The 24,402-nt window shown below is 31.6% G+C and overlaps 1 protein-coding gene across 1 annotated transcript; it reads left to right on the top strand.

Annotated features, from left to right (window-relative positions):
- Positions 1–15,878: 15,878 nt before the first annotated feature.
- LOC143547013 (F-box protein At1g67340-like) lies at positions 15,879–18,139 on the top strand. The gene is made up of 3 exons (XM_077038540.1): positions 15,879–16,183; positions 16,267–16,429; positions 17,189–18,139. Exons 1-3 carry the CDS (start codon positions 15,945–15,947, stop codon positions 17,915–17,917), a joined length of 1,131 nt encoding a protein of 376 aa, XP_076894655.1. The 5' UTR covers positions 15,879–15,944; the 3' UTR covers positions 17,918–18,139.
- The last annotated feature ends 6,263 nt before the right edge of the window (positions 18,140–24,402 follow it).

Raw genomic sequence — 24,402 nt, 5'->3', positions numbered from 1 at the left:
TAACCAAAGACTTATAGACCCACTAAAATTGAAAAATGCCAAGCATTTTTAATTAATCAAATATAAGTTAAATAAATAGAAGAAACGAATAGGCGCGATAATAGCAAAATCGATTTCGAAGACCAGCAACCACGCCGACTTCGAACACCAGCAGTCACGGTAACATATGAAAATATGAGTTTTTCAAAATTATAGTTATTGAAATCCTATTTTCGACCCAAAATGCCTCAAGAAAGACTTAGTGGGTTAGTGATGAAAGTTATCAAGAACGGAATATAAGAGAGCATAAACTGCAAATAGTTAATTCACCAATTTGCTATAAAAAAATGTTGCGAGAGCTTCACAAATCCTCAATTAACTATTAATCTATTAAGTGTGTCATAATATCATGATTTTCTAATTTTTATGTTAATCGCTATAATTTTAATCGGCGTATAAAAATGTGTTTACATTATTTAGTATGTTAATCTTTAAGGGGCATATTTTTTTTCGGCTCGGCCGAGGCACGTGAATTTTCAAAGCTGACACTAATGTCAAATATCGTATGTTTATTAATATTCTTAACAAAATACGTGACTATCAACATACATCAAAAGGATACGTGTAGATGGTCCTGAGTTGACCAATTCCAAAGGCGAGTTGAGTTATTTTGCGTTGAGTTGACCGATTCCAAGACCGAGTGGATTGAATCTGAGTCTCCGACACCCCCCCCCCCTCAAAAAAAAAAAAAAAAACCTTCCTAGTGCTTACCGGTTGACTAAAATGAATGTAAGAACCTTGATGACTGTATAATTACTTGTAGATCGTGCATAGAAAATAATGCTATATAGTATGAGAGAAATAAGAGTGTTAAAAGTTAAAGTTAACCGTGTGTGTCAAGTTCAAGACAACTGATATAAGTATATGTCAGAAAACAACATATATAACCTCACTACAAGGTAAGCGTGATGATTCTTGAGTTGAGTTATGTTGATCATTAGTTAGTGTTTTGATTACCGAACGATTGAGTCGATTATTATTTTAATTTATTCGTATTTAGAAATAAAAGGATGTGTACACTAGTTAATTGTTAATTTTCTTATGCATTTAAATAATCTTGTAAAATCAAGACAAAACTTTGAATAATATTTTGTTTCTTGCTAGCTTATTTTTAATAAAATTTTGTTGTCGTTCAAAAAAAATCAATCAAAGCAAAAGTTACGCTTCCAGGTCAAACATCGTACTTTGAATAATATTTTTCTACGTAGTTTAAAAACACCCCTTTTTATACAAAAGACTTATAATGAAAACAATCTACGAAAGTCATGTACTACATTGCTAATTTGTCTATTACAGTATTTAAAACCCCAATTTGTAAAAAGAGAAAATAAATTACATACCCGGATATTATTGGGAACCATATGCCCGTTCCGTTGGTTCGTAACTCTTTATACTAACTGAGAGGTCTACAGTAGCCGTATTTTAGTACATTTAATAAAATAATATTAGTAATTAAATTTTGAAGGTGGCTTGCATTTTACACTTTGCCAGGGTCCAAGTGAAGATCGTAGAAAGTAGCAACATCCCCTGACCCTTCTCTGATAATATAAAGTATTATTATAATAAACAGAACACATTAAACATATTATTGTCTTGTCTTATTTATGAAATTAAAATTTTGTTTTAACAACAGAATTTCAGCAAATCATATTAATTAAAACTTAAATTACAAAATTTAAACATAACAAAGTAGCCATGCAAATATATATAAGACCAAACTCGCACGTTACGACATACGCAAAGCTTTTCGTTTTTGATGTATTTGCTACATAAACAAGGAAAAACCAGAATATATAGTCGTAATATATGCACAAGGGTGTACATACATGTTCGTTTTACTGGTTTTTTCATGTAACATCCAAACTCAAGCATGCAAACTTGCACGTTGCGACGAGTACCAAACAAAAAATAAAGTTAAAATATATAACATGTTCGGTTAGTTGGTTGGTTAAATATAGTAAAAACACAAAGTAAATAATTTTGAAACATAAAGAAAAAAACTAACAGAATATTGGAGTAAATTAATTTCTTTTTATCCATTTAAATTTGTTTACGATTTAGGCTTATTAGTCTAACCCCATCCATTAACAAGAGATAATTCGAGTTAGTCTAGTGAGCCAACAAATCGACCAAATTTAAACGTTAGGGTTCATTCGTTTCAAAGTTTTATTTTAGGCTGAAAGGGAATAGAGATATAAACCAAAGAACGAAATACAAAATATAAAATATCAAATATAACATGATAGAGCAAGGTGGTTACGCCGCTGTCAGCTATCGTTCACCGCCACTTGACAAGCGGCGCGCTATAATAATTAAGGTAAAAAAACCAAGCCGGCTAACAAACCCTCCGTCACGATGAGTTTGACTTGACTTACATTGTACCGTACGTACGCATGCTACACCTCTGACTTATCTGCTGACTCAGCACGAAACCCTCCATGTGGCACCAAAACATAGAAGCCGTGTAGTTCTCGGAGGGATCTAACCACCTGTCTCCTAACACCCAAACACATGTGGTCCCACTCTCTGGGCCCCACTTTTGTTCTTATTTTTCACATATTTGATATCTTTCACTGACTAAAAGAAAAGTTAAAACTAGCCAACAAGCTAAACATAAGCACCATATACTTTGGGTGTATGGGAAACCAACCTTGTTAAAAAGACTCAAAATGTCATTTTCAATGTTTAATATTTTTACCTTTGTTACAAACTAAGCATCATTTTTATGTTACATTTAAACAATTGCATATGTAATAATATCATATTCATAGATTGAGTTTTTGAGAAACTTGAAGTCGGAGAACTGATAATCGGCGGAGAAGAAGCCTTTACCTCGAGGTTCGGAAGAATTTGAATTATAACGTAAATTCTTTGACGTTTCTTTTGTTTTTAATGGATGGTTTCTCTCGTTTAAAGTAGATGTGTACAGTGGCGGATCTATGAATTTTTTTTATGTGGTGCACTACTTTTATATGCTTAAATTTCATAGAGTCGGTCGGGTATAAAAAATTCCGGGTCGGTTCGATGATTCGGCCAAAGCTCATTACATAATAAAAATACGATAAAATAATAAAAAAGATACCGTCATTAAAGTGTCTTAATTTACCAACTAAATTGGTTAGAGGTAAATCATGCCCGGTTTGTTGACACGTACCTCTAAGTAGATATGCCCGTCTAATTTCATCTTTTTGACTTCGCTGATAAGATGAAATGGTTTGCCTTTCAAAAGGATCCCATGAAAGATCATCAAAAATTATTTTTGACGGTTTACTACTTGAAATTGATGATCCAAGGTTCGATGGTTCACTTTGTAAATATCTCTTAATATTCAAAATACCTACAAATCAACAATTACAAACTAACAAATTAAAAACTATAAGAAACTAACAAATTCTAACAAACTAAGAAATTAAAACCAACAATCTAACTAATTAAAACTAAAGTAAATCAAAAACAATTAACAAGAAGTCAAGAACAATTAAAACTAAAGCAACAATTTAACAAATGGATGATCATTTTATAGAAAACTTTCTAAGAAGCATTTCATCGAACACCTTGTAAGCATAATTGTTACAATAAAAAAACATTTATTCATCTCATTCTACCACCAAATTAGAAAGATTTGAGAGCTGAATGTGAGAGTTAAACAACCAAACCACTTATTAACACAACCTAGACCATATAAGACAATAGAAGAAAGCAAAAATCCCAAAAATTATTTCAACATATCGATGGGAATTTGGAAAGAACATGGAAGATCGAAAATACCTTCAAAGTCGGAAGAAGAGAACGGCTGAACGGGGACGAGGGGTCAGGGGAGATAGGTTGTCTGTGTTTGAAGAGAGGCCAGGGAAAACTGAAGAGGCGCCAAATTTGTTGTTGTGGTCTTAGTGTTTTAATAAAACCCAAAAGGTAAGTTGGTAAAAAAAATAAAAATAAATCTATCCTTCAACAAGAATGGAACCTGCGACCTTAAGGTAACCAGACAAACACCATACCGGCTAAACCAGCACTTTAAACTTTTATGTAGTGGTTCCTTTTATATTTTCTATATATAATTAGACTATTATTTCGAAACTCGAGTGGTTCCGCGGAACCACCCACTTCTACTATAGATCCGCCCCTGGATGTGTATAAGAGCATTACTTCTGGTTTAAGTGTAAGAATAATAAACTAGGGTTAATTAATGAAATCTCAATAACCTTATAAGAAAACTTATAGAATGATGTCGACATAGTCACATAACCGGCACAAATGTTTTATATTTATCAACACGCAAGTAATAGATAATAAGATTTCAAAATAAATTCACAACTTTAAAGTTATGTTTCTTTTGTAAGAAATTTTTTTTAGAAACATTTTAAAGATTTAGGTCAAATTATTTGGATATTTATGGGTGCTAACAAGATAGGGCATATGGAGTAAATTAGGAACTCTTGAAATTATTTACCCCATAAATAATAAATAAATAAAAATTAGTGTTAATTGGTAACAGTAATTGATATAATTGGAGGGCTAGATTGCATAGAAAGGAAGATATGATGGATTGAAGACTAATTTACTGAAAATTGAAGTTAAGAGGAGGCTTACTTGGTTTAATTCCCTGTTTTAATAAATTGGATGTAGCTCAACGGTTGAGCACTCATTTTACTAGTGAGAGGTAAGAGGTTCAAACCTCACTATCACTAATTTATATGGAAGATATGAGGGATGATCTGGCTTGCCAGGGTTCGAGTCTTGATTTCACCCGGTTTTACCGGCTCCTCGTTGTCGTGCCATTAGGCGGGCGTGGGGGTCGGGTTTTATCCGGTGAATCCCTCAATAGGGTGGACCGCTAGGGCTTTGTCCGTCCGGAATAGTTGCCGACTCGGGCTACCTTTGGCCAATGAGGACCGCATACAAAATACCCGGCATTACTTAGTTGAACATTCAAAAAAAAATCCCTATTTTGAAAGCTTTCATGTCTGCTAGCCAAAGGCATTACTTAACATGCATCCATGCATACTTTTTCTTCCTTTTTACTCCTCAATTTAAGTATCCCAAAATAAATAACTAGTCATCTCCTTTTGTTTTTTTACTGAACTAGTGTGTTCCCGACGCGCTTTGCACGGAGAACTCGTTGATGGACCTGAATATTAAAACGCAAATATGCAAGCACATCGTAACGAATATCACTTCGACACAACAAAATAAAAGTTTATCTTAGTATCAAAAGAACTTCATTGTTATTGTCCCGGCTCATTATATGGTTTACAATACGAAAAAATATATATTTTTATTGCGATTTCAACTCCGTCTTCATCTGAACGTATAGAACTTATTGCGAATAAAAGTTTGTTTTAACGGCATGATATAGATAAAAACATGAGCATGTCGTAACGAAATACTAAAAGCTTTTGGAAATAGTGTATGTTAAACGTTACAAAAGAATCAATAACTTCAATGTATAAGTAATAAAAAAACTATTTAGGAAGAAAAACACATTTTAAAGCACATACTAAAATCACGAAACTTTGGGAGGCTAAGTTGACACAATCTAAAACACAAGGACTTATGTTGCAAAAGTAAACAATTACTGTACATTGCTACATTATTGCTACAGTATATCTGGGTTTCCTTTTATATATAGATAAATATTATGAAATTTAATCAAATATATACTTATATTAACATATTGATAAGTTAACAATGTGTTATATAAATTATACCATTTGTGTTATTGTTCGTTGTTTAATTTGTCCATTTTGATAAGAGGAAATTTATGCCTCCCAAAAGTCACCACCAAATAATCAATTGAAATACGAATTGTGGATCGTGGTTTGTTTCTCTTCTCTTGTTTACGTATCATTTTTTAAAATTACCATATTTAAAACAATATTTATTCGGTTGGTAAAACCAGGCATTGTGTTACAGTAGTGAGTTGATGCATATTCGGTAGGTATTGATATGTTAGTAAAGGTACCCGAAGAACACCCAAAATATAAATTTGTTGATTAATATTAACATCATACAAAAACATAAAAATTTTAAAACAATGTTTATTTGGTCTGTAAAACTTAAAACGTTGTTAAAATACAAGCGTTGAAGTCTAGGCATTGGTAAACCCGAGCGTTACGACGACGAGTTGATGCAGATTCCGTTAACTTTTAATAGAAATTAAAGTTATTACCTAACAATGTTACAAAATTAAAACATTAATACCGACACCTGCAACTTTTAAACCTTAGGATCCAATCTTGGTACTTTTTGGAAAACGTCATGAACTAAATTTGTAATTGTGTCCAAATTTTAAGTGAGATTTTGAAATTATTACTTATTCAACATCAAGCCACAAAATAAAAATAAAATCAAAAGGCTTACTTCAAACCTATCATGTATGCTATAAATCAGTTGGTCATTTTTAAAGGTGAACTCAAAATTACTTTACTTGTTTATAAAGTTAAAATATTTGACAGTTGTAACCTTAGTTTAGGTTAAAGGAGTCGGTTATAAATAAATGTTTAAAGTAAGATATTGGGAAATGTAAGCTTGACTAGGTTGGTTTTCTTGTGAAGACTACAAGTGTTTCAATGTTTGTAGCTTGCTTCTTCCATTGCCCCAAATCTTTGGTACTACCCATGCAAGGTGGAAGATTTAGAATCTCTTGGTATTTACGAAAATAACTTTACATATGCACACTATATATCCATTAAAAACACTATATATCCATTAAACTATATAGTACATAAAAGCAATTGCACTTCAGTAACACGGTGATTATTCAGGCTTAAGATCTTTATGATCTTATGTATAAAATTTGACGAGAAGGAATTTCTTCCTTGATAGTTTTTCCAAGTAAATAAGATTTGAAGCATCAAAATCAATATGGACGATTAACATCTCATGTCAGAAAGTTTAATTCATGTATTACGGTTAGTTCCAAACGTTTTTAATTTTTCTTTTAAAAAAATTCATATTAAATGTCATAAATAAAAGGCAAACATTTGAAAGATGGATGCGCTTGAAGCTACAAATGGCATCAAAATGACGTGCTCATGGATTGAATTCATTTGAGAAACTTGAACTTCTATTGATAAACATAACAACAAAGAAACATGTTTCCGATCAAACTTTAGAACCAGGATAAGATGATAAACTAAATATCTGGAATTTTCATGATCGGTTGGTTCAGTGTTAAACATGCGTACGCCATGTATCCTATAAAACATCACTTTCGAGTAAGAAAAATTTGCACATTATAAGTTTTTCCTCTATATAGATATTTATGATAAATATAAATGCATACTTAAGATTTTTGTTATTATAAAAGTACTATATATCACAAAAGTATTTCTTAAAATTGATTAGAAATTTTAATATAGGGGATGATAAAGGGGTGGTGGGGGTCTCACTCTTATCTTTATATTTGTGAAAGAAAAGGATATTACACGATTTCATCAATACTCTTCTTCACCGTTGCTTCATTCTCCAACATACCTCTGTTTTTTCTAAATATCTCTTTTAAATGTTATATTATAAAGTTTTGTTTTTTATGCTGACATGGCCACATATGATTCAGCCACGTGGTATCTCATCTTACTTGGCAAAAATCTTCAACTTGAAGCAATCTTACCATTGATCACGACTTTTCAAGCATATATTGATATTCATGCACATACCCTAGCTTTTCTTTTAACAATTTCAAACTTTTTTTTTCTTTTACTTTTCTTGACTAAATTTAAATATTGTTCCTGATTTTTATTAGTTAACTAATTTTTAAATATATAAATATATATTGTGAAAATGTAATGTTCGTAAGTTATTGTTTGGTGATCGGTAGGGTATCGACTGAAAATTATGTGTTTTTAGAATAACTAATGACATATTTAAGTCGGTTTTTCTCTACGTGCTTGTAATAGGGCTTGACGGGTATGTCAAGAAACTAAACTTAAATCCAATGTTTCATTAATTCAAGAACGCCAGCCACGTAAGATTCAAGACGAATTTAATGCAGAGTTACAAGCCCTAATTTCACCCATAAGATGAAACACGCACTACAACTCTAAATACTAACATAAGATGAAACACTACAACTCTTATTGTTAACAACTTGACTTTAAGAATCAAATTTAACATTTTCTATTACATAATTTGATTTTTTTTCTCACAAAAATGTAAATCAATTTCAAAATGTTTAGTTTTATCATGAAAAACTGAATTAGCTGCATGTTAAAAATGTTATAAATTGTAAAAAGGATTTCAGTTAATTTTTTTTTTCGTTCATTCATTTAAAGAGTACCTACAAAGTTCATAAACATAACCGAAACTCGCTTTGATATCTAAGACAACTTATTTTGTATGAATCATTAGTTTTACATCCAAGACTTTTTAGGCAACCAACCATACGCAAACTCAAAATGCCATAAAGATTATAAAACTTTTTGAACATGAACAAGTAAACATACCTAGTAAATAGATATATTTTACCAGTGTCTTCAAAGAAGCGCAAATTAATGCATTTTCTAAACACATAATCTATTATTTCCGCTCTATCCCGTTAGGTACGAAAGGTTATATCGAACTAGTTCGTCTTAAAATTAGTTGACCTAAAGTTTCATTTTCGATATTAGAACACAATTTGACATCCGTTGACATCGCATTTTAACATATGTTCAACTGTAATGTTATGTAAGCTTAAGCACGCTTGAATATATTCTAAGATGTGTGTAACATACGTTATATACGTGTGTGGGTTATATCTATATTTAATGTATATACTTTGTGAAAGTGAAAAGGGACAAGAAACCCTAAGTTGTTAATTGGATAAGTATACATCATATCTAGTTTATCATGTCAACAAACACACCATGCTTTTATTATTTTATATTTTCTAGCATAAATAATGAATATTTTAACAAAAAAATTTGTAAGGGTCAACATAGTTAACCCATTTTTGCCTTAGATTATATTGTATTACATATGTTCCTTTGGCTATTACTATAATGCAAAAGTAATAATATTATATTTGTGATGAAAATATAAAAGAGCTTCACTTTAATTTAATACAATAGAAAATAATAACAAAAAATAAGTATTTTCAAGGAGTATAATGTCAGGATGGTTAAGTGAACATTAGTCCATAAAAATAGGTAAGTTTATAGGTCTTAACAATACTTGACAATATCATGTATCAACTTTGCTTCGAATATTTAGAAAAAAAAAGGTTGTTATACTCTTTATGGTATTACTAGTTTTTATCCCCCGTATTACGAGGTTGTTTTATATTGTTTGTTCTAATATTTATATATTTTTTGAATTTATATTTTTTTTATTGTATGAAAGTTAATAATATACTTATGGTTTTATGATAAACTGTTTCACAAATAAATGAGATGTTATAACCCGGTTTAAAAGTTATATGGTTTTGATGAGACCAAAAATCCGTTTATTTTTTAACTATAAAATTGGTTTTTTTAATTATAAATAATATTTATAAAAGTTTATAATATACTTATGGTTTGATGAGACCTAAGACCCGTATAGTTTTTTACTAAAAATTGGTTTTTCAATTTAAATAATATATATATCTTTTTTTAAAATAAATAAGATATTAAATTTTAGTATATCCTATTTTATAGGATTTTTACATCATTAATTTGGTGAGAATATTTTTTTATTTAATGAGATGTTATAACCCGTTTAATGAATATCTGGGTTTGAAAAGACCCATACCCATGAATTCGGGTCAAATGCATGAGAAGCCTCCATTTAAAAATCAAGCAAATCTGGTGACTCTAAAAAAATGGGAAACCGACCACATCACGACACGTAGGATTTTTATGTTTTCGTTTATATATATTATAGATACGTGAGCTTTAGCCACATATAATTAATGACGGAACTTGAACATTTAAATGAAAGGCCGAAATATTAGATTTTAAAATTACAGTCCTTTTATGATTTTACCACAATAAAAGAAAATGTAAGAAATGTATTTTAAATAGATTAATGGTTAGAGGAACACCCACTCCATAACACCCCATCAAATCATAGAATACAATTGGTCGGCATAATCATATTAGCAAATTAGATACATGATATGACAGAAATTAGTTAATTAATAGTTTGTGATTTTACCAATATATGAGACTAGGCTAATTAAGTTTGACTAAGAATTAGTTGCTAATTTAACAAAAGTAGGTTTAATTATTGATAGTTAAACCTTTGGCTTAAAAGGATGGGAGTTTAAGAGCTCCATCTTAACACGTCACACTTAAACAAATCAACTAGGTATAATTTCTTACGTGTACATTATACAAATTGAATTAAGTCGTTCACTTTGTTTGATATTCAATGTAAATGGTTTAATGGTTTAGTTTACGGTTTAAAAATCAAGCTAGTCATTGAATGGGGAAGGGTTTTTATAAACCACCTCAAAGTTTTTCAATAACATGCTTTGAAACTTGTATCACCAAATCTAAATATCTATGCCAAACACACCTGTGGGAACCAAAGAGAATGATGAGTCCTATATAAGTTAAAGACTGTTTGGTTCATTCAGATCTGAATGAGTTATATTTAAATAAGCATCTATCACATTCAGCAACAACAATAAGTCTGAGTAATTCAGACATAATTTAACTATTCTGATGCTTTTCTGTTTGAAACCAAACAGTCTGAAGTTTGAATTAATCAGATGTTTACTTCTGAAATTGTTCCATTCAGATGTAAACAAACAGCCTCTTAGGCATTTATGGACTATGGTTGTTTACAACTTCTAGATCTTCGATCAACAACTCCTTCGCTATAAAATCTCGTTTATCATATGTGGGACGTATACAAATATTGTAGGGAGAATTGTATTTAACCCTATCTAAACTTACAAATTTACATATTTCATAACTTCTGTGCTTTCATCTTCTTCAATTAGTTGCTATTGAGGTCCGCGTTTGCATGTGTATAATCACTCAAAGGTATGGTATGTATTATGTTTACAAAAGATAAGTGCAAGTATTGAAGGAATGGCGTTTTTATTATAAAATTGATCTTTTTAGGACGACTAACCTATACACCTCTAAATAATATTCTAAACATATATTTTTATGTAAACCATGAGGGTCGAACCCTATCACTATCTAGACATCTTCACACCAATAGACTAGAAATCTTTTTCTTACCGTAATCTGATAGAAGACTTGAAAAGAAATGCTATAAAAATCCGCCCAGGCGGTACTAAATTCCAAAAATCTATAAAAAAACATCTTTTTTTAGTTTAACTTATACATTTCCATAAAATTTACTTTGATAGTATATGAAGTTATGAATTCATAACATCTTAAGTTACTTTTCTACAAAATTAATACTTTCTTTATTACAAGTCGTTAAACATATTTTAATTTTTCGTAATCATATGACATTTGGCTAAAAACAATTAATTATTAAATCATGTCTTAACAAAACCGCAACAAAATTATTTTTTATTAGATGATGTTTTGTTAAGGAACTTTTTAAATATACATTTTTTATTAGATGATGTTTTATATTTAATTGATTAAGGAACTAGTTTGATAATTTAACAAATATCATATACCATCAAAGTTATAGTTGGTATTTCTTAGAAGGGTTTAATTACGAGATTCACTCTTTAGGATTCTTACATAAATAGTTCAGGCGTCGCACGTGCCTTTTTAATCATAAGGGAATTTTGTATGTCATATATAAAAATTCCCATTCAATTAGCACAAATTTGTTCACTTCATGCACACTTTTTTTTTTGAACGGCAAATTAGGATCACTCACGGACCACTGGAGTATCATCGTGTAACCAGCAGAACCACGTGATCATATCCATCTCCACTAGGCAATAATGCCTAACCACCAATTCAGGAGGAAACCCAATAAATCTTGGGAAAACCCCCTTGTGGGATTCGAACCGAGAACCTTATGGTCCCTAAGCCTTATCCCACCATCAAGATGCCACTAGGCTATAAAGCCATGGACCATGCACACTTTCTACACAAAATAATTATATTTGGCTTATTATTTAATAAGTTTGAGATCTCCTTGATAAAAGTTTTGCAGCGAAGTAAAGCGTATAAAAAATTAAGCTAAAATAAATGGGATATTGATTATTAAAATCATGTGTTCAAAAGAAAAGTTGTGAGAAATGAATAAAAACTTGTGTGACATACGAGGAAGGTATACATCACAAAGATATATAAGAGGGAGCTTTTTTTCAAAATTGTTTTTGTTAGCAATGGAAAATAAGTGGAGACCATAAAGGAAGGGACACTCTTAAACATGCGTCGTAAATGTAGACGATAGGTGTAATATGTTGTTTTGATTACGCATTTTGGAAGCCTTTATATCTATTTTAGGTTGGTTTGATACCAACTTGAACACAATTGCTAATGATCTTTTAATGTTAATGGCGCTCAACAACAACAGGAAATCAACATATTGAGCTCAGTTCACAATGATAGATTCTTGCCTATGAGCAACTACAAGAACTTGCTGCTAGTGGTAGTTCCTGCTGATGTGTTCCCTCTGAAAAGTTGTTTGGTCGGTTACATCGTTATTCACCTTGTCGGAGTGAGGAGGGAGTGAGCGTGAGATTGAGAGATGGTTATTAGAAAATATAAAATGACAGGGAAAGATGACACACATATTTTGTAAACTGTGTCCAGTGCGTTTTTCCCTTTTTGTGACACTGGAACGATGGCACTCACTTCGCTCGTCATAAAAACAAATTGTGTAATAGTTAGCATGTCATTAAAGCTCAGTTTTCTAGTAGCAATATATAAACACTTGTACATTTTATTGTAACTTCACCACATGCAAAACGACAATTTAAACACCTATGCACTCTTGTTTTATATCCTATAAAACAAGTAAATCGTTTCACACTGGTGTACTACATGCTTTATATTAACGCGTCCAACAAATCCTATGGATTGCTTCATGAACTTAAGATTCGATTTTTTAAACCTTAAAGTCAAAACTTGTGTGTTTTTGTTTGGTTTTAATCATTCACGCCTAATCCGAGATAAGAATAATATTGACAAATGGTCGTAATCCAAAGTTAGTCACGGGAGACTGCGGCCAGCCGTGACATATCAACTTTAGGAATATTGCATTCACAACTTATTTTACTCCCCTCTCACTTTCATGAGTAAAATGGAGAATTATTATTATTATTATTATTATTATTGGGTGCGGTTACTGTATAATATTCCCTCCGTCCCATTATAAGTGTTCTAGTTTGATTTTTCAAATCTTTCTTGTTTAACTTTGACCGACAATATTTTTGTTTGTGTTATATAATACTTGATGTAAAATATATGAATGGATTGGGCTTTAAATGTATTTTACATTGATATAATACATTTTACTCCCCTCTCACTTTCATGAGTAAGAATAATATTGACAAATGGTCGTAATCCAAAGTTAGTCACGGGAGACTGCGGCCAGCCGTGACATATCAACTTTAGGAATATTGCATTCACAACTTATTTTACTCCCCTCTCACTTTCATGAGTAAAATGGAGAATTATTATTATTATTATTATTATTATTATTATTATTATTATTGGGTGCGGTTACTGTATAATATTCCCTCCGTCCCATTATAAGTGTTCTAGTTTGATTTTTCAAATCTTTCTTGTTTAACTTTGACCGACAATATTTTTGTTTGTGTTATATAATACTTGATGTAAAATATATGAATGGATTGGGCTTTAAATGTATTTTACATTGATATAATTTTCATCAAGTATTATATGACACAAACAAAAATATTTACGGTCAAGGTTGCAAAAGAAATACTTGAAAAGTCAAAGTATGACACTTATAATGGGACGGAGGGAGTAATTGCTTAATGTACGATAGGTATGCGAGACGCTCAAAGGCAAAAACAAAAACGCTCAAAGGTAAAAAATTCTAAAACGTTAAGCCAAAACTAAAACGCTCAGCCAAAAACCTAAAACGCTAAAAAACGTATCTACTGTACGTTAATGTATTATTGTATTCCATCTTTGCTCTATTATTATTATTATTATTATTATTATTATTATTATTATTATTATTATTAAAGATAAAGGATTTGGCTTAAAAGAAAGTTTTTATAAGCCATTAATTATATTAACCGTATCTAGAGGGTAAACTAGCCTACACGACCTGACATAACCCGAGGTTGTTAAACATTGAGTTTGGCTCATATAATTTATAAGAACTCGAGTTCAGCTCGTTTCAAGCTATATACCAAAAACACGAACTACATATTGAAAGCTCGAGATCGACTATTTAATACATTTATAAATTTAAAAGTCGGCCATCTTGATTATTTATTTATTTATTAGGATCATGGTATGTTAAAAAAACTTAAATTCGAGAGAATCATGAAAAGCAACCACCCTAATTGTAAAAGCATACGAAGGATAGAATAAGATTTTAACATTTTCCAACACGTGGTTAGTAAGTTTGAACATATTTATTTTAACTTTTTAACGCATTAAAGATGATATTATAACAAAAATATATGTGTAATATTTTTTGCTTTAAGTTTCTTACCATTACAATTTATTATGACATAATGACTCATTACAATCTATTATGACATAATGATAGTATATTTATTAGGATCGAATTAAGAAAAACAATATACACTAATACGTGGTACTTTTCCTAGTGTAAATAGTTTTTGAACTAAAACACTACTAAAAATGCGTCAAACAAGTAACGGATGAGAAAGCTAAATGCAGTAAAGATGTTCATTAGTTCGGTTTCAATTAATTGTTTTGATTGATTTGGTTTGAAGGTTATTTTCAATTTTGAAAGTGAACCAAGTAGAATTCAATCGAACCCTTAATACCTCTTTTAAAAATAAAATTTACCGTTATATTTATATTGAATTATATGGGACTAAAAACGTAATCCTATCAAAAGATTCATTCTCTATATAAAAAAAGGAAACAAAACCAATAACAATATCGTTTTTCGAATAACAAAAACTTAAATAATCAATATTTGTTATTCTCTTTAAACCAAATTCAAATTTCATGAAACCGAAACTCACAATACAAAATCAGTTTAATCAATTTCAGAGCAAACAATAACAAAATAGGAAAGAGAACCAATAAAGATGTCGTTTTTCAAATAACAAAACTTGAATAACCAATACATTTTTTTCTCTTTAAAACCAAATTCAGATTTTATGAAACCGAAGATCAAAATAATTACCCACTTACTTTATCGATTTCATACCTAAGAGCATTCACATTCAAATCACCAAATTTGGTTAGTGTGGTTTTTATAATTTAGGAAATAATTTAAGGTGTTGTGAGTAGAAGATAAAAAAACTTAGTGATTTTTCTATTAAAAGTTAATGTTCACCCCTTATAATTTTTTAATATTTGTTAAAAGTGATTGTGAGTGATAAAAAGAGAAAGAGTACTGATAAAAATATAAAAAAGATATTATTTAATTAAATAAAAGAAAAAAGTATAATGTTTTTTTAATATAATTATAAATTTTGAGACAATAATAAGATGAGAATGCTCTAACAATAACAAATCTCCGGCCCTGGTCAACGCCGTTTGACTGCATTTTTGGTTCGCTCGCCCTATTATTCTCTCAAAACACTCAAGGACAAACCATGGTAAAAAAAACTAAAGGGCAATATCGTAATTAAGTTACCTTTTAAAGGTTATGTTAATATATTCCACTTTAATCGTCAAATCTTAATTTAATATTCAGCTCTGTCATTTTTTATGTGTCTCACCTCTCAACTTTCCTCTCTGTATATAAACCCACCCTCAGTTTTCCCTTCACTATTATACACACAAACACCCACATTTTCTGTATCTATACATCACCACCACTACATGTGTATATAAAACACAACTCTTATCACCCCTTATCCACACAAAATGAGAACAAGAAGCAGCACTTATCCAAACACTAACCAAATGTGTTTCACCAAGAGAAAATCAACCTTTAATAAAACCACCACAACTTGCCGGAAAAGACTAAGGTCAACGTCAACGTTGACTGTTTCCGGCCAGTGTGATTTTCTTGATGCACTTCCAGACGACATCGTTTTGTTTATTCTTTCTAAACTTGCTTCCACTGCCACGTGTCCGGCCGACTTCATAAATGTTTTATCAACGTAAGGATGTTGTTATTTGTTATATTAGTAATCCAAAAGTTTGTTATATTTTGTAACTGAATTCTGTTGTGTCTGTTGGACAGATGCAAGAGGTTAAATGTGTTAGGTTTTAACTCGCTTGTGTTGTCGAACGCTTCTCAGAAAACGTTTGCGGTGAAATCAAAGAATTGGTCTGAATCGCCTCACCGGTTTTTGAAACGGTGTTCGGATGCTGGAAATGTGGAAGCTTGTTATACACTTGGCATGGTTAGTGTTACAATTTGGGACATTGGCGGATCCAGCATACAAACGGGTGGTTCCCCGGAACCACCCGAGTTTCGAAATAATAGTGTACGGATATATAGAAGACACGTAGGAACCACCTTATAAATTAAGAGGGAACCACCTAAAAAAAATTCCTGGATCCGCCACTGATTTGGGACCGGATATGATATTCACACCGTCTCACATTTAATCCAATAATGTTTTAAACGTTCGTTCAGACAAAAGGTCTGAGGGCCGTTTTTGATGATTTTTTTTTTAAAGTTTGACGGTATATGGTCAGAAGAGATGTCTGAATTTTGAACAGACGAAAGTTCTAATAAACATTTTTCAAATCTGGATCTTGTGTTGCTAGAACATCTGTTATATTATTCAAACGGCTTTTCTGACTAATAATTTTGTAAATATAACATTTTTAATTTAACATTTTTAGTTAAAACGGCCAATTGAGTGTTTTGTTAGTTTTTGTGTCATGTGATATGTTTTAACAATTTTTTAAAAGGCCGTTTAGAGAAGAGGACGGCAGTTTTGATGAGACTTTTTTTAAAGTTTGACAGATAGAACAGTTATCTGGATATTGTTTAAACGGCTGTGTAGATTAATAATTTTGTAAATCTAACATTTTTAATTTAACATTTTTAGTTAAATTAATAAAAATGAATTGGTGTAGTTATAGTAGCTAATATTTTTGTGTTTAATACAATAATTAATAATGAACTTATACTCCTATGTTTATTGATACAGATACGATTCTACTGTTTGGAAAATAGAGGAAGTGGTGCATCACTAATGGCAAAAGCCGCGATTAATTCGTACGCGCCAGCGTTGTATTCACTGGCGTTGATTCAGTTCAACGGCAGCGGAGGTTCAAAAACCGACAAAGACTTGCGCGCAGGCGTAGCATTATGTGCCCGAGCAGCATTTCTCGGGCACATAGACGCACTGCGCGAGCTCGGACATTGCCTCCAAGACGGTTACGGCGTTCGCCAGAACATCGCCGAAGGACGGCGGTTTTTAGTCCAGGCGAACGCCCGTGAACTCGCATCCGTGCTCGAAACCACGCCGTCCGCATTGGTTTCTGGCAACTGGATGACGTGGAACACGTTACCTCACCTACGCAATGGAAACCTGGTGGGACCAGGGTGTCCGTTGCTTAGTGATTTTGGGTGTAACGTGCCAGCGCCGGAACCCTTACCGGCCAATCGGTTTCTAACCGATTGGTTTTCGGATAAGGTGCTTACCCCTGGTCTCCGGTTATGTTCTCACGCGAGTTGTGGGCGGCCGGAGACCAGGCAGCATGAGTTCCGGCGCTGTTCGGTTTGCGGAACAGTTAATTATTGTTCTCGTGCGTGCCAAGCGTTGGATTGGAAGATCAGACATAAGATGGAGTGTACACAAGTAGAGAGATTGGTACTTGACGGAGAAGATAACGGCAATGTGGAAGAAAATGACGGAATGTTTGTCGAGAGTTGAAAGTTTGACGGTAACGGAAGGAGTCATAACGGCATTTGAAGCAAAGTTTTGTTGGGATTATTATCACATGGAACTGAAGTTGCTTTGTGTTGACGTTGGACGGAATATCGACGTTAGTAAGGAAAGTTAATTACTTTTTTTTATTTTTATTTTTTTTAATGAGTAGCAATTTTTGTACAATATATTTTCAATGTAGCTGCCTTTTAATTTTAAAGGAAATTATTTAAATACTCGTACATTGAATTGGAAAATCTTATGTTGAATTCATGTTTATTGTTGTTTTCGTAACCTTACTATTGTTTGTGTACGTTTAATTAAGCGGTTTCACCAATGGGCTGGTAGTTTATTGACAGCGACAAAACTTTTTAAGTGTCGAGGGTTGGATAGGTTTGGGAAGTCTTAAGTTCAAGTTTTACAGATGATAATAATTAAAATGACATTCGCCGTTTAAAAAGAAAAAGAAATGGATTGTGTCATATAGGGATGAGCAAAACGTCTGGTTTTGGTATTGTCGGTACCGAATTATTACCAAGTTTTCGATTTTCGAAAACCAGTATTTCGTGGATTTTATACTGGTATCATGGATTTAGGAAAATTGGTGCTGGTATTTTGATACTAGCCTAACATTATATGTAATTTCGAACGTAGAAAACAATTATCACAAGAATTTTTTTTCAAAACTGAAGAAAAACTTATAGACCACTTTTATAAACATAATTAAATGACTTTCATGAACATAATATAAACATTGGTACGCAAGAAGTAAATGTTTTTGAAAATATAAATCATTTATAGAATTAAATAATATAAACATTTGTAGGTTCGAAGTAAATGTTTTTGAAAAGGTAAAATAAATACAACATACATAGATACGTAGTTAGGGCTGTCACTTTTACCTGAAACGAAACCCGACCTGAAAAAACCCGTACCCGAACCCGAACTAAACCGACTCGAAGAACCCGAACCCGAACCCGAGAAAAGGCTAAGCCGAACCCGAACCGAAGTAATTCGGGTTGGTTCTCGGGTTTGATTTAGAAGATTTGGGTCAACCCGAAAAACCCGAATAAACTTTTAGATTTGAAATTAAATATATTTTTATGTATAATAGGTTAAGTCTTAGTCACAAAGGTTATCAGAATCTGGCTCTAATCGATTGTTGTCATTCTAACTATTCTGGATCGATTGGTTATTAAAAATTTATGAATTCCGTTTATTACTAATAGCAACCATAATTGAACAACCAAATCGCGCCCGATTGAATACGGTTATGGTTCGAGTAAGTTTTACTCTTCTTTTGAATTGTTTTATCAAGTTAGGTTAATTTATTATTTGATTATATGTGTTATAAGCAAAGAAGAATATTTTGTTTTAATTTTAGCATTATAGTTTTTAAAAAAAATTTGGTTTTGTGTTTTTTTAGGATACACGAAACCCGATTAGCCCGACCCGAAAAAACCCAAACCCGAATTACCCGATCCCAAAAAACCCGTGAGAGATTTGGGTTGGGTTTCGGGTCAAGATTTAAAACTTTGAAACCCGAATAACCCGACCCGAAAAACCCGAAACCCGAAAAACAAACCCGAAGAACACCCCTATAAGTAGTACACGATATGCATAGGTGTTCATGGACGCTCTTTGTGGGCTACCATAGGATAGAAGGTTCACCTTTTATGAGCCGAAAAGTAAATCGTTCAACAAGAAAAATAAACCCTACAAAGGCATAGGAAGTGGGTAGTGTACCGGTGTACCCTTATTTATTACGTTTAAAGTGTCATTTATATAAATTGTAATGAGCTGGTAACGGTATGGTAAGAGATAGACTTTATGTTTTATGTGAGTCAGGCTCGATTTCTGCTCTCAGCATTTAGTTTTGACGGCACGGGGTGATGATGAGAGACAAAACGAATATATGGCGTTCACGAGTTGGATTCTTAAATTTAACAGGTTTTATCTATCTTCATATGAATGTCACGGACGTTGGCCTTAAGTGCGGGTTTTTCCCGGATCGGAAGACAAGTGTATCCCAATGTGGTGAATTTAGCCAGTAGTCCATTTGAAGGATTCGTTTATAGTTTAAAAAAAAGAAGAAGAGTTTAGAAGATTTTTATAAATAAATAAATCATGAACTTATATTTTAATTGAATATAATTCTAAAAGTGTCTCAATCATGCCAAATTACACATCTTGTATACGTTATTCTTTACATAAACTTATAAAAATATTGATTCGATGGGCAAGCATTGGACCATCGCGATAAGAGGAAATTTATGCCTTTCAAATGTCACCACCAAATAATCAATTGTGGATCGTGGTTTGTTTCTCTTCTCTTGTTTATAAAGAGTTTGGTCCAAACAAAAGACAATATTTAATGTTTCAATTTAGTCATTTTATTTGACAAACATCTATTCTGTATTTTGATTTTGAAATATTCACGCCCATCATATAACTTATTGACAAAACAACTTGTTAGTACATCTCGGGTGTAGATAGTTCTTGACACGGGCTAGACGAACTTGTTAGCTATATAAGGCAAGTTCGTTTAGTGTTTTGGGTTTGCCATCTCCAGCCGTTTTCAGTGCAGATGAACAAAAGGTGTTCGTGTTTTGTTCTTGAATTGATTGCAGTCGTTTATGATCAATTAAGTAAGCATTTAAAGCATTTGTGATATTGCCTACTCGTCTGTTACTTGTTATCGTTAATGAAAGGGATTCCGCACCTTTGATAATACGTTCCAGTCCTGTCAAGATCCATCTATCCATACATGGAACTACACAATTATGGATGTTGAGATTAGCGCATAATATGCTAGGTTATTTATCAATGTACTGCATGGGTTGAGTAATTTAAGTGATGTAAGTCATGATATAAGACATGTATTTTATTAATCACATGGAGGAGAGACATTTTTTAACAAAATGTTTAAAGACATATTATGTGAGAGAGGATGAGGGGAAATAAGACATTTTTTTATGTGAAAGAGTAGTTCTGTCAAATATCCATGTGAAGGCGTTTTTACGAGCTTCCATTGAGGATGTTTTACTTTTTACCATTTTTTTCATTGGAGGTATTATAAGCAAACTTATAAGGTGTATAAACTAGGTCTTAATAATTTAGTGACATTAGCTAAAAAGATAAATAATTATACTATTTCGTTAAACATTATTCAGAAAAACAAATCATAAAGCATAGTGTCGGTCATGAGTGATAAACTAAGTAATTCAATTATTTATGACAAATTGTTGTCAAAGTGGTAAATGATTAATAGCATGATCTTATTTAGAAATATTCTTGCCACAAAAATGTTGTTTTGTTTGTTTATCTGTTTTGTCCTTGCAATTTATGATTACTAAATGCTAGTAGACTTTAAACCGTTCTATATTTTGTAGATTTATATATTATTAATAAAACAATCATACAGTAAATTGAAAGTAAAATTAAGATGTGTAAACTTGAGCTTATTTGAATTGGTAGCTCGAATTTGATATGATCATATAATCGGAGGTCTAAGCTTATGGGAAATTACGGTTTTCTGACCACCCGAGCGGAACCAAATCAACCCCGAGTTAGTTGTCATCTCTATTATTCTTCATTCCATGTCCATACCAAGTCATACCTCATTTTAAACCGGCACACTACTAAGTAAAAGTCACAAAGTAAAATGTTTATTTTCGCTGTTAACGAAAACGAAAGCTATAGATCATTTTATTCAAACCACAAGGTCAAACAAAAATGCATGAAACACACAGTTTGTCCAACAAAACACAAGTTGAGTGAATAATATGAGCAAGTAACATGCCACAATCATTCTTACTTGACTTTCTAATCTAATCAAGTTGGATTAAATGTTTGAAATTGTATCCATTTTGTTGTCACTTTCATACTAATCACAAATCCATGTTTAAGTTCAACTTAATACTAAATTCAAACTCAAATACAAAAACAAGTATATGGTATTTGTACCTGAATTAAAAAAATATAATAATTATATACTTTTTTTATATAAAAGTTAGACACGAATTGGTTGTAAGGCTGCACTTTTGTTTTTCTTAATGTATTGTGTGTAAAGCAAAGAGAATGGTCAAGGGAGTAAAAGGGATCCTAGGTCAATTATATATGATTACCACCACTTCATTCCATCACACATACATTCTTTTTCCTCTTCTCCAACACATAAACATGGACAAAAAAACATCACCACTATAGATTGTCATTGCCATATAAAAACTTATCACAGATATATATACTAGCATATACACACATACACAAAAATATCTAAGAATACATTAACAACGAGAACCTTGTAATCTTGTATACTTTGTACACAGTGCTTTGAATATGATATATATAAGACGACCATAATCGTCTCACTTCTTCTCTCTAACTGATTTTGTTATCTTCCATACATGACTATATTATTGATTCTTATAGTTTTTAACGTATTATTAGTTGTGTGTGTTTGTATGTGTGTAGACATAAGGAAAAGGGAAGAGAAAAGTTCAAATGAGAAAATGTAAAAATTATAACCTAAACAAGTTAATTTTCTTTCCCTTGAATCACATTTCAATAGATAATTAACATGTGGACGAGTTATTTATCTTTCACTTCATGAATCTTGATCATCCATTCATCTTGCGCGCTTCATGATCAAACTTCAAGAATGATTTGTTTGTTTCATAATATAGAGGTGTAGTTCAACCGATAATATTAATAATTTGAGGTTAATTAAGCATCTTACGCTATTGAATTTTAATTTGTTGGAGGAGGGATATGCGATTCTATTACCAATCTTCATTCATCACGATTATTCATCCATTCATTCTCACCCGTTACATTATCAAATTAATCACACAAATAAGATATCTTGTATTTTATATGTTGTAGTATAGTCACATACAAACTATTTGTTATAAATGCTAGAATAAATTATGATATCACAACAAAGTGCCATATTCAAAAGGAAACCACAAGTGATGGGAGATATTGATGAGCAATTTCTTCTTTACTTACTTTACTACTAATTTATAAAAAAGAAACACATTTTGTTAGTGGAGGAACATTTTGTTGTTGCTATAGTTGAATGTGCTTTATTTATGCTCCTGGGAACCCATAAGGGAATTTCTTCTTTAGAAAAAAAGAGAGAAAATCCCACATAAAAAAAGCATCTATCAATGGGTAAGAATGCCCTTTTGCTAAAGGTGCAAAACCCATATTCGAATTGGTTAAATCTTTTGATATTTGTCCGATAAGGGCATCATTCATGGCGTCTTGATAATCTCATGTTGACGTATTTGAAATGCCTAAAATGAGATACAATTCTGAAATGCAAAAGCAAACCAGATAAAAATACTAAAAGATATCAAGGCTCTAAGTTATCTTTGGTTCTCTAGTTAATGTAGTTCTCTTCCAATTTTGGTTAGAAGTATAAATGTACTTCACAGGACGTAGCGGGAATGATACAGTCTGATAATAAACTGAAATCTTAATGTCTAAATTATTCAGTTTATAACTTTTCAATTCAAGAAAATAAATTCAAACAATCCGAATAACCAAAAAGTTAACCGATATGATAAACAAACCTAAAGTCCTAAACAACAAACTTTCCATTTAGTTAAACAAATAGTGAGTGATTTTTCAAGATACATAGCAACATATGTGCGGTTAGGTTACGCTAAAGAGAGATTTTGCTTGAAAAGTATTAAAAAAACAAAAAATAACAAATGGTGTTACTTTTATATGCATGGCTTCATAATTTTTTAAAGGTTTTCTTTATTATGGTGTCAGATTTTTTTAAAACCAAAACTCCAAAAGTACAACCCTAGAGACAATTTAGGTAATTTAGTTAATTTAACATTAACGAGTTTTTGCTATTGTTAAGTTAGGTTTAGAGCCATAAAGGTTTGAAATAGCTAAATAGGTCACCAAATGGTCCAACACACATATATATAAAGGTTAAAGGCAAATAAATTCTTGTGTTAGAGCATATGCGATTGCATCCACTATGGTCCAAAAAGAATGGCACCACCATGCATAATGCAATATTTAAGACTCCCACCATTTACACCAAACAATTATGACATATTTCAAATCATAAATTAATGTTTGTTTGTTTTTTCTTTTCTTTCCTTTTTTCTTTCTTTTCTTTTTGAGAAAAAAGGTGAATAATCATGAATATAGTTATCTATATACTATGTATAATGCACCAAACAAGGACAAATTAAGACACCCATTTTTAAGTAATTTACAACACTTAAAGCATGAAGTACATGTGTTAGTAAGGGTAAACATGTCTTTTAAACACAATCCATTCAACTTACAAGTTTGGTCCTTCATCTTTAACCATATTATGTTTTTAATTTAACTTGTAAACTAACTTCTCACCCATGATTTTTAAATGACTAAAGCCTTTTCAAACGTTAATATTTTTATAATCAAATTGCACTATAAAAACGAGCATGTTATTCTCTTTAATTTGGATATGATATTGT

The sequence above is a fragment of the Bidens hawaiensis genome, unplaced genomic scaffold, assembly GCF_021521415.1.
Source record: "Bidens hawaiensis isolate Kalapana, Puna unplaced genomic scaffold, B.hawaiensis_p1.1 tig00014542_1, whole genome shotgun sequence".
In the NCBI taxonomy this organism is placed as follows: Eukaryota; Viridiplantae; Streptophyta; class Magnoliopsida; order Asterales; family Asteraceae; genus Bidens; species Bidens hawaiensis.
The sequence above is the reverse complement of the archived record's forward strand: the minus strand, read 5'-3'. Positions and strand labels throughout refer to the sequence as shown.

Bases quoted from the DNA above. Each gene is read 5' to 3' on its own strand.
- LOC143547013 (XM_077038540.1), top strand. From the start codon at position 15,945: ATGAGAACAAGAAGCAGCACTTATCCAAACACTAACCAAATGTGTTTC. The intron at 16,184-16,266 runs GTAAGGATGTTG...TCTGTTGGACAG, and splicing joins TTCATAAATGTTTTATCAAC to ATGCAAGAGGTTAAATGTGT. The intron at 16,430-17,188 runs GTTAGTGTTACA...TTATTGATACAG, and splicing joins CTTGTTATACACTTGGCATG to ATACGATTCTACTGTTTGGA.